The sequence below is a fragment of the Phaethon aethereus genome (assembly GCF_964289735.1).
Source record: "Phaethon aethereus genome assembly, chromosome: 1".
Classification (NCBI taxonomy): domain Eukaryota; kingdom Metazoa; phylum Chordata; class Aves; order Phaethontiformes; family Phaethontidae; genus Phaethon; species Phaethon aethereus.
This window is the reverse complement of record NC_138575.1, coordinates 197,118,449-197,133,797: the sequence shown is the minus strand read 5'-3', so window position 1 is coordinate 197,133,797 and position 15,349 is coordinate 197,118,449. Positions and strand designations below refer to the sequence as shown.

The following is a 15,349-nucleotide window of genomic DNA, read 5'->3' as shown; positions in this document are numbered from 1 at the left end:
GAGGTATTTCTGAAGCAAGTCTCAACATCCTGATTTTCAAAATACTTAGGCAGCGAACTCCAGTGAAGGCATTACACTTCCATTGAAATCAGGTCAGTAGCTGAACAGGAGCCTGGCTCTTCACTCCTTGCACAGGGACAACTGCAGCAATACCGCTCTGCACTTAACAACTAATGTCCAGCTTCTGCAAGTAACTGCCATGTGATGCTAACACCCAGCTCTGTTGCTGCAGCTCCGTCGCTGGAGCTCAAGCTGTCATTTACTTAGACTGTAATAAATTTCATCAGCTTGTTGGACTGTATAGCAAACTCATTTGTGGAAGCCGATGACCAGCCGTGGTACTGGGCCTGTCACCCCCCTGCTCTTACCCCACAAACTTCTTCCCTTAGGGAAGAGGTGCCGATGGAGCTTCATCTCTCTTACATGAGAATAAATTAATCACCACTAATGGAAGACTAACTGCAATCCTGTACTCTACATCTTTGGTCTTTTCCTTAAACACCACAAAACACCTGAAGCCAAACTGAATCAGTGCAGAAAAGGTAGAAGTTGTCTGCACCCCGGAGGCGTGACAGCCCAGTTTGCGCACTAGAGGAAACCTTCAGCAGGTTGCACTTGGCGCTTAAATCCATCAACTCATTAGCGATTACCTATAATTTTCCCCCGAGGGATTTTATTTTCTAAAAATATAATGAAATTATCTAAATGCCTTCATTCTGTAGTTAGACAACAACTTTATCTCCTGGGAACATCTCCCTGTCCTTAACAGCTGATCTAGTAGATGTGTTTTATTCTTAGATGTCCCTCGTGTTAAGAGTCCACACATCTGACACCAGGTTTTTGCAATCTGTTGAGCTAGTTCTTGCTTCGCAGCCCTGGTCGATTTTTTTTTTTTTGAAGGAAACGAGAACATCAGCCCCAGACCTGCCTTTAAAGAGAGGTCCATGCATCACGCCCACTCAATCCGTTAAAAAGTGTTAACTCAATAATGAAACTTAGCTCGATTTGTTTCCTCCCCGTAAAGATCTGTGAGGCATTTCTAATTGGAACTTGTTTTGCATGGGGTAAACAAGCAAATATACAAACCTGCTACTCCAGAGAACAAGTGTTATTACTGGGAGGTGACAGTCCATGAATTACTGGGGGGGTGTGTGTGAGTGTATGATGTCCCTGGCCCACGAGTTCCTCTTTAATCACTGTTACACGAGAGATCGCAAATGCGATGTCTCGCGCCAAGGTAGCACGAAGGAAATCCTGGGTGAAGGAAAAAACATTTCCTCGCCTTTCCCCCCGCCGCGGATCGCTCCATCCCCTCGGCCCCGCCGCAGGGACCGCTGCCCGCCAGCCCCCGGGCCCCCGACGGCGGCCCTGCGGCGGTGGGGGCGGGAAGGGGGCTGCGCGTAGCTCCTCAGAGGGGATGGATCCGGCCGTCGAGTCTCTCCGTGGACTCCTCAGAAAAGCCGTTTCGGGGAAGGAGTGCAGGGAAGCGGCGAGGGTCCCGCCTCCGAGGGAGGCATCGGAGACCCAGCGAGGTGCTGGCGCCCGGCGGAGCGGGCGGAGGGCTGCGGGGGCCGCCCCTGCCACCCGCGGACGGGGATCTCCGCCCTAAGGAGCTGTAGGGGGGTGACAACTACCATCTCGAAGGTGAGACGGGGTCCAGCTCTCCCCCGAGGAGCCCCCGCCTCGCTGCCGCCCTCACCTCCCCGCCCGCCCCGTCTCACCCCCTCGGAATCCCGCCTCCGGAGGCAGCTCTCCCCGAGGGAGCCGGGCGGTAAGGATGCGGAGGGCAGCTCCGAGGTAATTATTAATAGCCGTGCCCACCGGGGCGGGCGGGGGAGGGGGGGGTGGAGAGGCGAGGTGAGATAAAAGGGGGCGGCGGGGGGCTGGGAGAAGGTAGCCGCCGTCGCGGAGCCCCTCCGGGAGCATGGCCCCCGCCGCGCCGCCGCCGCCGCCGCCGCTGCTGCTGCTGCTGCTGCTGCTGCTGCTGCTGCTGGGGCGGCCGCTGCTCGGGGCTCCGGGGCAGGGCGCGGGCACCTGGTCCCGCTTCGCCCGGCTGCCCTACCCGCAGGACCAGCTCTTCCTCCACGACACCTTCCCCGACGGCTTCCTCTGGGGGGCAGGCAGCGCCGCCTACCAGACGGAGGGCGGCTGGCGCCAGGGCGGCAAAGGCGCTTCCATCTGGGACACCTTCGCCCACCGCCCGGCCACGCCGCCCGGGTCCGCCCCGCCGGGGCCGGCGGGCGGAGACGTGGCCAGCGACAGCTACAACAACCTGTACCGCGACGCCGAGGGGCTGCGGCGCCTGGGGGTCTCCCACTACCGCTTCTCGCTGGCCTGGGCCCGGCTGCTGCCCAACGGCACGGCGCCCCTCAACCCCGCCGGGCTGGCCCACTACCGCCGGCTGCTGGGCCGCCTGCGGGAGCTGGGTGTCGAGCCCGTCGTCACCCTCTACCACTGGGACCTGCCGCAGGGCCTGCAGGACGCCTACGGCGGCTGGGCCAGCCCCGTCCTGCCCCAGCTCTTTTGCGACTACGCCGAGCTCTGCTTCCGGCATTTCGGCGGGCAGGTGCGCTACTGGCTGACCATGGACAACCCCTACGTGGTGGCCTGGCATGGCTACGGCACGGGCCGGCTGCCACCCGGCGTGCAGGGAGGCCCACGCCTTGGCTACCAGGCGGCCCACCACCTGCTCCAGGTAATGGCGGGCGGCGGGAATGGACCCAGTGGCTCCTTGGTGCCCGGGTCATGCCAAGGGGAAGGGTGCGGAGGCTGCCCTCAGCCTGCCCTGTTGTGTGCCCCTGTTCCCTGGTCGGCCTACAGCAGCGGAAACCGAATCGATGTGCCCAACCGCGTGTGGGCAGCTGCCTTATGGGCTAAAGGTGGCAAAGCTCAGAGATGGGAGGCAAGAACTTTGTATCTGCAGTTACTTCAAGTTAGTGGAAAAATGCCGAGTTAAAGCGCGCTCTGTGTTCTGCAGAAACGTTCAATCCTGCTGCCAGCGCTTGCGAATGCCATTCTGGGTGGGTGAGTGGATGCATTCGGCTGTGCCAGCCCAGCGCTGGCTTACTCAAGTTACTGTGGAGATGCTTAATATCACTGTAAAGAGAATTCATGCATTTGATAAAAAAATCTGACTGAGTTAATGGAGATGGTAGAAGTGGCTGAAATGTCATACTGAGTGATTTTCTTGACACAGGGTGGGGTTCTTTTTGGCAATGTGAACACTTTTTTGGGAAAAAAGACCCTCTGCTCCCAAGCTAATCTACTTAGAGGCGTAAGTATTTTGCTAGACATAATTTTTACGCAGTGTATCTACATATGGTGTGATTGTAATGATTGCTGGAAGCAAACATTGTGGATTCTCAGGGACAATTAAGCAAAAGTGTGTAAAAATCCTTTCAGTGACAGGGGAAAGGATCCAGCCTGTCTAACTGAAATGGTGTGGCCATTAAGGTGTGATCTGTTGTACCTTAAGACATATTCACAAACTCTGCTAATGTCTGTCTGCTCAGTGTATACTTACTGGCAGGAGTTCTATCCTAATGAGTATCATATATGAGATGTGAACACGGAGAAAACACCTGACGCATGTCTTAGTCAACTTTTTGCCCCTTTCCTGCATTACCCATGTATTGTTTAGTGCTACAAGTAACTCAAGAGAAAATACAGGTGGGGAAGATGTGGGTAAAAATTCAGATTAAATTCCTGGTCCTGAAACCTTTGAACCCTTCATTTACTACCTTAAGGTGTACTTGACTGTGTTTCACGCTGTGCTTGTACGGTTCACTGAACTAAGTGAGTCTGCTTATGGTTAAAGTTATTCCTAAATTTCAGCAGCACTTGCAGGTTTAGCCCCAAATTTTGCACCAGGGCTTCATCACCTATAATGACCGTTACACTTTTCACATGGTCACTGAATAGTTGGCAGTGAGTTATTTGCTATACTTTGCATAGTTACTCTGAAGGCAATGGGGCTGCGCAGAAGGGCTGCCAGCTTCGTGCCCAGGGTGCAGGACTTGGGGAGAAGCTCCATTTCTCTGTCTTCCTACAGTTACTATGCAAAAGAAATCATTAAAGCTGCAAATTTGAGCACTCAGGTTGTCAGACCTTGGAATCCTTCAACTCCAAGGGTTGTAGGCTTGCTGAGGTGGAGTTTTAATGTTACCTGTCACTTTATTTTCTCTTTAAAGCCCCTCCTTTGCTGCGCAAAGTGGACAGTTAATGAGTCCGTTCACATTCTGTGTGGTTCTCCCCTCTGCCCTTTGTTGAATTTGTCACTTCAGACCTGAATTAATACAGGGCTCTGAGAACAGACAAATAAAGATGAACACCTCTTTTGTCCTTGGCTTTTATATAGTGCTGTCTTGAATATTTATATCCCACATCGCCAGAGTATCTGAGTCCCTCGTAGTCTCAAGCGTATGCTTGTTCTTATAAAAGCCCTATGGAGAAGGAAGGTGCTTTTCTATTTAACAAATGAGAAACTGAGGCACAGACTTGCCTACGCCATGTAAAAAGGATCATTAAACCAGGAAAGTCTACCAATACTTGGTTAGTGACAGAACCTCAGGATTAGTTTTGTCCTAGTGACTGTCATTCAGGGTTTTCACAATTAGTGGACATTTCTTTTTACACAACAATGTAAGGCAGCAAGGTATCATTTTTTCCACATTTCATGAATGAGGAACTGAAACACAGATGCAATTAAGACCTGACGTGTCCACTGATTTTTAGTGCTCTTTTCCTGGCATGTGATATTTTTACCATACTGGTCGGTTATATTATACTTTCAGCTCTTCTACAAGTCAGATCCCCAAAACTCAAATCACCCATAGAGAAAATAAGGGATGTGCAGTTTATGCAGAAGAGCTCCCATCCCTGATTCCTCCAGGTAGGAGTCTTCAGAAGAGGCAAGAGATAGAGCCTAACTCTTCAGGACAGAGAACTGAACAGATTTAACCCTGAGATCCTCCTTTTCCTTCTTACATCTCCGTAGCTTATTGATACTAAACCTATTGACTTGTGCAAGCAATGAAGTAGGAAGCTACACAGTATGGTTTCTTTGACTACACAGCCCGATATCCACAGAAAAAGTGTGCGTGTAATGAAAGATTAAGTCATACCACATATTGTAAGGAGTGAATTACATTTCCACATGCAAATTCATTTCTTCTCTTACATAATTCTTGAGTGATTGACTTTGCAACTTGAATAATGTTCTTTAATGTGTGTCTTTAGATTGCATATAATTTTGTAGGTGAGTTTGGTCAGTTGATCTCAGGAGCACACTCAGCCTTCATTTGGATCAGAAGAATATATAATAGTACGGCTTCATCACATAACCTGGAGGATGTGGGCAGCACCAGACAGTGCTGCCAGGAGATACAGTCCTCATAGGCCCACCAGAAAAGATATGGTTGTATCAACCCCCACAAAAAAACCCCTTTCAGCTGCCTAACCTTTTGGTGCTTTGTCTTACATTACCCAAAAGGTCTGGTACCAGGTTTCTTCCAAATTGTTTTTACTTCTTTGTGGCATTCTTGTCTCTCTTTTTTTTTCCCAGGGAAATTGAGCTTGCAGAACATGTTTGCTTTTTAAAAGATGAAACATGTTGTCATAAATGTTTGGTTCTTAGCAAATGGGCAGACTAACTCTTAATATGCAAGTTTTCTGACTTTTTTTTCTTATTTACAATATACAGTTTTAAGCGTCTTCTTTCTGCATTTATTCAAACCAAAGACCCTTGTAAGTGGAAAGCTTAATGGCTAGTGAAAGCTGATGTCTACTAATTTATTTAACTGGATGCTAATTACATTGAAAGACTAAATAATTTCCTTGAAGTTCTTTAAAATTCAACAGATATCAATGTGGATTTTGGGGCCTGTCTTTGAGTGAGTTATTTATTATCTGAATAAATAATCAAACAACAGTTTGATCCAATTCAGGTTGTTCAATTCAGGGCTGGTGAAAACAAGGCAATGAAATTTGATCTGAATAATGATGTTTAAATTTAGCTTGAATGGATTTCATCTTATTGTACTGAATTTTTCAATTATGTTTCATTTTTCTTAACTTCCACAAGTGAGTCATAACAGATGCTAAATGGACAGAGTAAGAGACTTTTTTTTATAAAGAGCAAATAAGAATAGTGTAAAAAAACTTCTAAGAAAAAATGTTTTATGGATGCATCCTTGCTTTGTTATTGAGGGATGCTGATCAGTATTCGGTGAAGACTTCATCCTTTCATAGTATTTCCACGGACACTTGTCGCTTTTGATATGTCTAAGCCCTTCAAACATGGTAGGAAATGGAGGAAGCTGTATGTGTTTATTCACAAAATAAATGGAATGGATCAAGAATAGTTCATGAAAGTTGGCATTCCCTCGAGTAAATAGCCAGAAAATGTAGTGCCAGCAATTTGTCATGTATATGATGCATCTCTTTCTCCAGATAGGAGTTGAGAGGGGTCATTGTATTGTGTTCTGGTTTTTGCAAATGCATTTTTTCATTACTGGTTCACAGTATATTGTCTGAATTGAACATACTTGGATTTACTCAATATAAACAGCATTTGCAGAAACAGAAGAACACGTTGTTTCCCCAAAGAAGTGAGTGGAGTTGCTGCCTGGAAACCAGTCACATAGCAACAGACTGATACCCCTTCCAAAACTCTTTCCAAAAACAAAAGGTAAGTACTCTTTCAATGCTAAACCTAATAAAGTATTAGTAATTGCAGCATAGGAGAAGGGTCTTTTCTCAGTGCATGTTGTTTCAAAATTCAGACAGCCTTCAAACTTTCACTCAGTGCAAATGGAGTGATTTTGGATTTTCCTGAAAGTAACATGGCTTATCATAGTTGTGACGACATGCAGAATTTTTAGAAAAAAGAAGGAATAATTCTAAGTAATAGTATTTTAATTTTTTTTTTCCTAATCTTGCTTTCTTAAGACTTAATTCAAAGATGAAAAAAGAAGAAATTGCTTCTGTTCCTGGTTTTGAATATCAGTTGGGTACTATATATTTGCAAAGAATTTATTGCAGTTGTGATTATTCTAATCACTAATCATTTGAATCAGGTATCTTTCAGATGTCAGAGATGACAAACAAGTGCAGTCAAACCATAGAGCAAATTCAGATCTAATATTGCAGTTTTCAATGCCAATGGCTATGAATGGTTATACTGTGTTCACAAATTATATTAACAGCTATAGTGTACCTTTCTCAAGCTTTAATCATAAAAAAAAAATTGAGTCTCATATTAAAATGTGAAAAACAGAAGAGTTTGGAGTTTCAGGGATGCTCATTTTGTTGAAATAAGCTCCGAAGATAGAATATGTAACTTTCCCCTTGCCATTTCTACCTGATCACATACCCATCTGCAAAATGAAATGTTGTTTTCAAATATAACAATGTAACAAAAAAGCAGTGTTATATTTACAGAGTACTTTGATCCTTAATTATAGAAATGTCAGGACTGTGTGGAGAATAAGGTGTTGTCATGGAAAAGTAAGAGTGGGCCTTCCTCAACTCTAAGGGTTCTAGAACTTGAAAAGCTTTTTAGAAATTCATAGAATCACAGATTCATAGAATAGTTTGCATTGGAAGGGACCTTTTAAGGTCATCTAGTTCAATCCCCCTGCAATGAGCATGGACATCTTCAACTAGGTCAGGTTCTTCACAGCCCCATCCAACCTGACCTTGAATGTTTCCAGGATGGGGCATGTATTACCTCTCTGCTCAACCTCTGCCAGTGTTCTACCACCTTAATTGTGAAGAATGTCTTCCTTAGATCTAGTCTAAATCTGCCCTCTTTTAGTTTAAAATCATTACCCCTTGTCCAATCGCAACAGGCCCTGCTAAAATGTCTGTCCCCATCTTTCTTATAAGCCCCCTTTGAGTACTAGAAGGCTGCAGTAGGGTCTCCTCAGAGCCTTCTCATCTCCAGGCTGAACAACCCCAGCTCTCTCAGCCTGTCCTCACAGGAGATGTGTTCCACCACTCTGATCATTTTTCTGATCATTTCCCAACAGGTCCATGTTTTTCCTGTGCTGAGGGCTCCAGAGCTGGATGCAGGACTCCAGGTGGGGTCTCAACAGAGCAGAGTAGAGGGGCAGAATCCCCTCCCTCAACCTGCTGACCACGCTTCTTCTGACACAACCCAGGATATGGTTGGCCTTCCGGCCTGCGAGCGCCCATTGCCGTCTCATGTCCAGCTTTTTGTCCACCAGTACCCCCAAGCCCTTCTCAGCAGAGCTGCTCTCAATCCTTTCATCCCCCAGCCTGTATTGATACTGGGGGTTGCCCTGACCCACATGCAGGACCTTGCACTTGGCCTTGTTGAACCTTATGGGGTTCACACAGGTCCATTCCTCGAGCTTGTCCAGGTCCCTCTGGATGGCATCCCGTCCCTCAGGTGTGTCAACCGCACCACTCACCTTGGCATCATCTGCAAACTTGCTGAGGGCGTACTTGATCCCACTGTCTGTGTCATTGATGAAGATTTTTAAAGGGTTCTGGTCCCAATACAGAGCCCTGAGGGACACCACTCGTCACTGATCTCCATCTGGACATTCAGCTGTTGTCCACTATCCTCTGGATGCGACCATACAACCAATTCCTCATCCACCCAACAGTCCACCCACCAAATCCATCTCTCTCCAATTTAGAGAGAAGGATGTTGTGGGGGAACGTGTCAGAGGCCTTACAGAAGTCCAGGTAGATGACATTGGAAGCTCTTTCCTTGTCCACTGATGTGGTCACTGCATCCTAGAAGGCCCCTAGGTTGGTCAGGCAGGTCTTGCCCTTGGTGAAGCCATGCTGGCTGTCTCGAATCACACCCCTGTCCTCCATGTGCCTTAGTATAGCTTCTAGGAGGATCTGCTCCATGATCTTCCCAGGCACAGAGGTGAGGCTGACAGGTCTGTAGTTCCCAGAGTCCTCCTTGCTACCTTTTTCAAAAATGGGTGCAATTTTTTCCTTTTTCCAGTCACGAGGGACTTCACCTGACTGCCAGGTTTTTTCAAATATCATGGAGAGTGGCTTGACAACTACGTCAGCCATTTCCTTAAGGACTCTGGGATGCATTTTGTCAGGTCCCATAGACTTGTGTATGTTCAGGTTCCTCAGGTGGTCTCAAACCTGATCTTCTCTTACAGTGGGAGGGACTTCATTCCTCTAGTCCCTGTCTTGTGGTCCATCCACTTGAGAGGTGTGGGAAGAGAAACTGCTAGTGAAGACTGAGGCAAAGAAGTCACTGAGTACCTCAATGTTCTCCTTATCCATCGTTACCTGTTTATAGGTTTTATATCATTTGTTGCCAGGTTATAGGAAATCTTATTAAAACTGAACAGGCAGGACCTGGAAAGGCTACATCAGTGACTAAAGTGGAATAGAAGCAGAATTTGAGTGTTCTCTGTGTGGAAGAGCACCAGGTCAAGCTTATAGGTATGTTAAGTCCCACCTCAACTCTTTTGCTGTTCATTATGAGGATGAGAATTTGTTGATTGCGGTTCATTATTAGAATTTAAGTGCTTAGTAGCTGTGGTTTTTATAGCTACAAATCTCTGTATTTAATTCTGTAGGCATCCCCAAATCTGTGTTTTCATATCTCATTTTAAGTGCCACGTGACTGATTTTTAATTGTTGCAGTAGCTGTTGCTGGAGGTACCTAGGTGATATTTCTGGTTCCTATCCAAGGTAATCTAGTGTGCTTCCTTTTTAAAGAGCATGCTTTTAATGTAAGATCAAAATTTTTATTTAACATGTTGGGCAGGGCTCTGCTCAGTGCCAGAAAGATCATGACTACTGATTAACAGCAGTTTGATGTAAATAAGGGCACTTAGATAGGCAACAAAAAATTCACATCTTACAAAGCCTCACTGGGTACATGAGTGTAAAGCTGTCTGCTCCTTGATAGTCTTTCATTTTGCATTAGTAAAACCTCATAAAGTATGGGACATTCTTGGTTCTCCCCTTCAACCTCTTTCCTCAAGCAGAAGAGATCCTATTACTGTTTCGGGGGATCCAAAGTGAGGTGTGTGGAAGGACTCATGTTATTGTGCATTCTTTTGTATGACGAACTTTTCCAGTTTCCACTTCACCTTGCTTCTATGGAAAGGTTCCAATACTTAAGGGAGTTGACGGGCATAATTCCTACCTATACTTAAGGATATTGTTAGGACCTGGAAAATAAAGCCTAGCTTCAATTTCTGAAGGGTGAAATGTGTATGTTAATTTAATATAGGTCACCATTTTTTAAGTCCCTGCCTTTCCCTTTTGATCGAAGGCAAGGAGCTCTTAGAGCTTTTCCCTTGATAGGTCAAGCAGAAACCTCTACTGTGCAACCGTCAGCAGGTCAAAGTGCAGAGACAGTCTTTTCTGTTGAAAGTGTTGTCTTCTATGAGGAAGAAATGCTTGGTGATGTAAGAAAAAGTTGCTTCACTCATCACATGTCCACCTTCTAGAAAGTCAAATTCTGATCTCTAATGCTTTGGTAGAAAATTAAGTCAGACTGGGACTCTGTCAGTTCCTTGGGCAATTATCTTAGCTTCATTCCTCACATTTATTAACTCTTTCTTTGAGTAACAGCATCTCCTTCCCAGGAATATCTCCTTCCCCTTCCATTTTTTTTTTTCCTTTTTTTAGTATTTCTTCAACTAGACGGAAGCAATGAATATGTCTATACAGCTCATAGGACCACTGGCAAGCGACAGCCTCTAGGACAGTGAATAGAGAACAGTGCAGGGTGTGGGCATTTGGAGACGTTGCGTATTAACTATTTTTGGTGGCTATGATACATATCTTTCTTACTTTGGGAGGAGCAGGAAAGAACAAACAAGACGCATGTAGATGCTGTGTAGTTTGCTTAGCTCCAGTTTGTGGTGTCTTGTGGTTTACAGTTTGTAGTTGACAGTCTGAGGGCTATTTGCTAATCCTTGCAACTGAGTGTGTCATTTGTCTGGTTGTTGCTGATGAGTAGTTAAACTGCTGAACTTAATCTGACAGTGCAAGGCTGATCTTGGCAAAGTTCTAAAAAAGCCAAGAAGCCAGCAATCAAAGTAGCCTGTAGAGACTTCTAAGTGAAGGAGTGTACACAAGGAGATTTTCTTCTTCCTTTCCATGATGGTAAAAATAAAGATGAAGGAATTATGAAGTCCTTCTGAAGAAGTAGGGGAGTTGACCTCCACATACAATGATGACAGGTTGTAGAAATTATAGGATGTGTGCTATTTATTTTAAGTACCAAATAAAAACTACTCATGCTTGAATATTTGCCTGCCAAAACTTGTAGAAGAGTGTCTCAGGTAAAGCTGTGAGTGCTGATTTTACATTAAGTCTGAGAGTATGGTGGCAGAGAAGAATTAAGATTGTAGAAAGCATGTCAGGATGTTTAGGAAATTACTGAAATGAAGACTGGACAGATCTCTGATGGAGAAGGTGACCCATGGAATATGACCATGAATAAAACATGAAAGAAGGGGCTAGCTTCTGGAAGAAGAACTGAATTACAGCACCTGAGGGAAAATTTGCCAGCAGAAAGAGAAGGTGGATTGTCAAGAAGGAAGAGTAACTAACTAAGCACAGGAGGAGAAAGGAATATTGGTCATGGCAAAGAAATGGAGCCTTCAGTTAAATGGGATGAGTAGGAGACAAATGATACCAAGGAAGGGGAAGAATTAGATTCACATCAGTGCTTTATAAATACTCCTGGTAGAAATATCAAGGGCAGGGAGAAAATTTAGAGTTAAAGGAAAATATGCACACACACAAAAAAGGATAAAAATTCAGTATCGGTAAAATTAGATTGGCTATTAGAAGTCATTGATAGCCCTTGGCGGAAAGAGTTTTTGGAATAGCTTTTAAGCATTAATGATAGGAACAAAAGTATCATTTTAAGACAGCTAGAGCAGCTTAAGAAAAGAGACTCTTGATGCATTTGGTGACAGCGGTGGTGGCAGGACTTGTAAACCTGTGTTCTTCGTCTTTGCTTGCAAATTCATAGCAGAATGATACCTGGCATGATTTAAACTCTGAGAACTTCATTCAATGGAAAATAAATGAAATACAATCTATATTCACAGTAAAAAGTCTGTTGAGGATATTAGTGAAAGCAACTTCTGGTTTGCTGTGACAGTTTCAACACTACCCTGAGAGCAGAAAACAGTCACAAGAGGCCTGGTCTGTAAAGTTTGTGGTATATCTTCCTGGAGATTTGGCAGAAAGTGTCCTTCTAGATGGACACTGGAGTAAGGTAAAGCAATTTAAGAATCTCTGGATTTGGACACATTGAAGCACGTTTGTGTTGCTTCATTTTAATGTATGTTTAGTCTGAGAAGAGATAGCATTCTGTGTTACGGAGAACTGCAAAAGTTTAAAGTTTAGCTCTGTTTCGGTTCTGAAAAAAAGCCCGTATTCTGAATTCTCCCAGTTACTGAAATCTTTACAGGTGCTGTTTACAACAGCTGGTGTAGGAACCAAGGGACTGGGACCATGGGTGGTTCCAGTGCCATTGGGCAGGCGGGGCTCTGTGACTTTTTCATGACAAGAAGCACAGGGGCTTTTGCACGTCTCAGGATCCATCCAGCTTGGGGTGCTGAAAGACGGAGGAGTGCTGCAAGACACCCTGCAACATGCTCTTCAGCAAGAGGGTGAGCTACAGGGAGACACGCACATTTCCAGTGGACTCTCACTTTGGTCAGCACGTGATAATTTTGTTACTTGCACTTTAGGTGTCATGATAACAATTGAGCTTTGATTTCTGTTTCAGTCAGTTTAGCACACCTCTAAAGACAGCTGAATGGTTTAAAATTGGCCAGGAGAGATTATACTATGGAAATGCCTTGTTATTTTGTGAGTCCAAAAGTCAACCCAGGAGTCCTTTTGTAGGTTAATCAGTTTAATACCCTTACTAAAAGCTAAGAAATATTTGCACCATTGGGATTATATCTTGCAAGGTACTTGCTCTACAGTTGAGAAGATAGTAGCATCTGCTTGTTTTGATCCTGCTTCTAGAAAAGACATCAAGAGGTTGGGTCAGGAGGGGGTACAGAGTTGTAGCTGTTGGTCACATGTTCTGGTAAAAGTTCACTGTGATTTTTCCAATGCCTTTTCTCAGTCAGCTTTTTTCTTGTTCTTTTGAATATGCAGTAGCTCCACTGGATCAGTTGTTTTTCAAAGCTGAGGGCAAAGTTTACTCAATTTGTTTATTTAACTTTCAGCATTTTAAGGAATAATCTCATTTTTGCTGCAGGCATGGAATTGTTGAACATAGTTATTGATTAATTATTCTAACTGTGGTTCCTTAACTCAAATATATATGGAAATGGTAGAATTATGCAGCATTTATTTTCTTTAGAGAAAGTAGATTGGGAATATATTGCACTGTCAGGCTGAGTGATTATTTTTTATTTTATATATTGTAAGTAATAACATTTTGTGTCAAAATGAATTCAATAATTCTGACCTCAGGTTTGAAATGAAAGTTCAAATGGCTCCTGACTGTACAGTGATGACATGTTTTTTGTAATACACTTATTTAATTCTTCATTTCTTTTCTTGTCATAGTACAATGCTAACTCGGGTATAAGTGGTGTTTGGAGGGAGAAGGGCCACCACAAAAGAATGGCCATTGCCAGTTATGTATTCCATCAGGAGGCAAAATCCAGGCCAGAAAGAGTTGTAACAAAACATGAAGTGGTAAGAAAGAGGAGTATTGCAGAAACAGACAATGCATGAAGAGCTGGTGAGGTGTGGGGGTGACTGGCCATGAATGGGAATACAGGACCTGGGCTTATGAGACAGTACTGCATTTTTGTGTGTGTATTTAGCATTAAAAAATAAACTTGACGTGAAATGAGATGGCCTGGAGTCTCCCAAAGATGAGTCATTCTCTGGTTCATTTTTATTTAAATATGTCATGTGAATTTTTTTGAAGAAGCTGACTGGTGATTTAATGAAATCACAAACCATGCTTCACAGTGATGGAGCCTAATTCCAAGAGTCTGTCTTGGCTTATGGTGTTCCACTTGCTGTCTTCATATTGCCACCAACACTGGGAATGGGGGACACAGTGAGCAGACTGCAAAAGCAAGAAGGAGAGATGCTACATAAAGGCTGGGTTTCTCAAAGGAACTTCAGGAAAATAAGTGAAAATTGAATTTTCCTTAAGTTTTTTGAGAATGCTGTCACTTTCAAGGAGTTAAGTACATTAGCAAGATGAACAGATGTATTCCCCTTAACTTAAAGAAAATGTGCATTCCCATATTCAAGTGGCACTTCTGCCATGTGAAGTGTAAGACCTTGGAAATGCACGAAAGGAGCTCTTGAACTCAGTTGATCATGCTACTTTCCTTCCCAGCCATGAACATGCCTCTTGTTTTGAATGAGAAGAGAATGTTGGGGTATACCAAGCAGGGCAAGGAACAGAGCTGCGGGAATATTATTCAACTGCAGTTCTGCATGTTAATAATATGCTTGGTAGTATAAAAAAATCCCTCTTCTTCTTCTTCATAGTCAGCTGTGATTACTACCCCCTCGTCATATCAGCTAGCTTTTTCTCAGATTCCTAATACTTCCTGTTCTCACAAAGTAATATAATGTAATTAGAGCAAGTCAGAAAGATCTAAAACCTGTGAAACTGGAATTTGACTATTGATTGAAATTAAATTATTTTAGAGAGAGACTTCCGTTTCCCAGAAAAACGTAATAAATTTTTATTAATTTATTAATATAAAAATCAGTCCTTTTATTTTTACTTTGCCATGGAAATTCTTGGTTTTCCATTTTGATGTGATACTGAAAAATTTCATTTTGATACAGTGAGTCAGTCATTTCACACACTGCCTTCTGTGTTCTTTCATTGGATGAGTGCCCACTGCTTCAAACTGGGTCAGTTTACCCTTGTGAAATTGCTGTATAACCTGCTGCAATATGACTGACTTCTTGAAGCTGCAGATTGATGGCTTTTATTCTTTGATGAAAGAAATGAAACAGTCAGGACAGAATTCTTGCACTGTAGCAGTTATTCTGTGTCTCATATTTGTAGCTGGGCTGCTTGTGCCACTTTTGTGAGAAACTGTAATTATTCAGTCATTTATCCTGCTCCTCTTTCCTATTTCTGGTAAAAAGTGGTACTTGAAGGTACTGTTTAAAAGAGGGAAAAAGTCTAATAAAAGCAGTGTCAAATTAGCACAGTCCTTCTGAGTCTGGATGTTAGAACCAGCAAACTTTAGCACAGAGCAGCTCAGAAACAGCATTTTTCCATAGCACAGCTTAGGGTAATGAAATGGAGACCACTTCAAAATTGGTTGGTGGTGAAATGGTTATAGAAACAGTGTTGTAACCACGTAAG

The 15,349-nt window shown here is 43.8% G+C and overlaps 1 protein-coding gene across 1 annotated transcript in view; it reads left to right on the top strand.

Moving 5' to 3' along the window:
• Window positions 1-1,164: 1,164 nt before the first annotated feature.
• The window catches only part of KL (klotho), a gene marked incomplete at both ends in the record, with an annotated part of 55,651 nt that continues 41,466 nt past the window's right edge, over window positions 1,165-15,349 (top strand). The window contains 3 exon segments of the mRNA XM_082014723.1: window positions 1,165-1,400; window positions 1,870-1,894; window positions 1,898-2,695. Coding sequence (XP_081870849.1) covers window positions 1,165-1,400; window positions 1,870-1,894; window positions 1,898-2,695 — 1,059 coding nt within the window.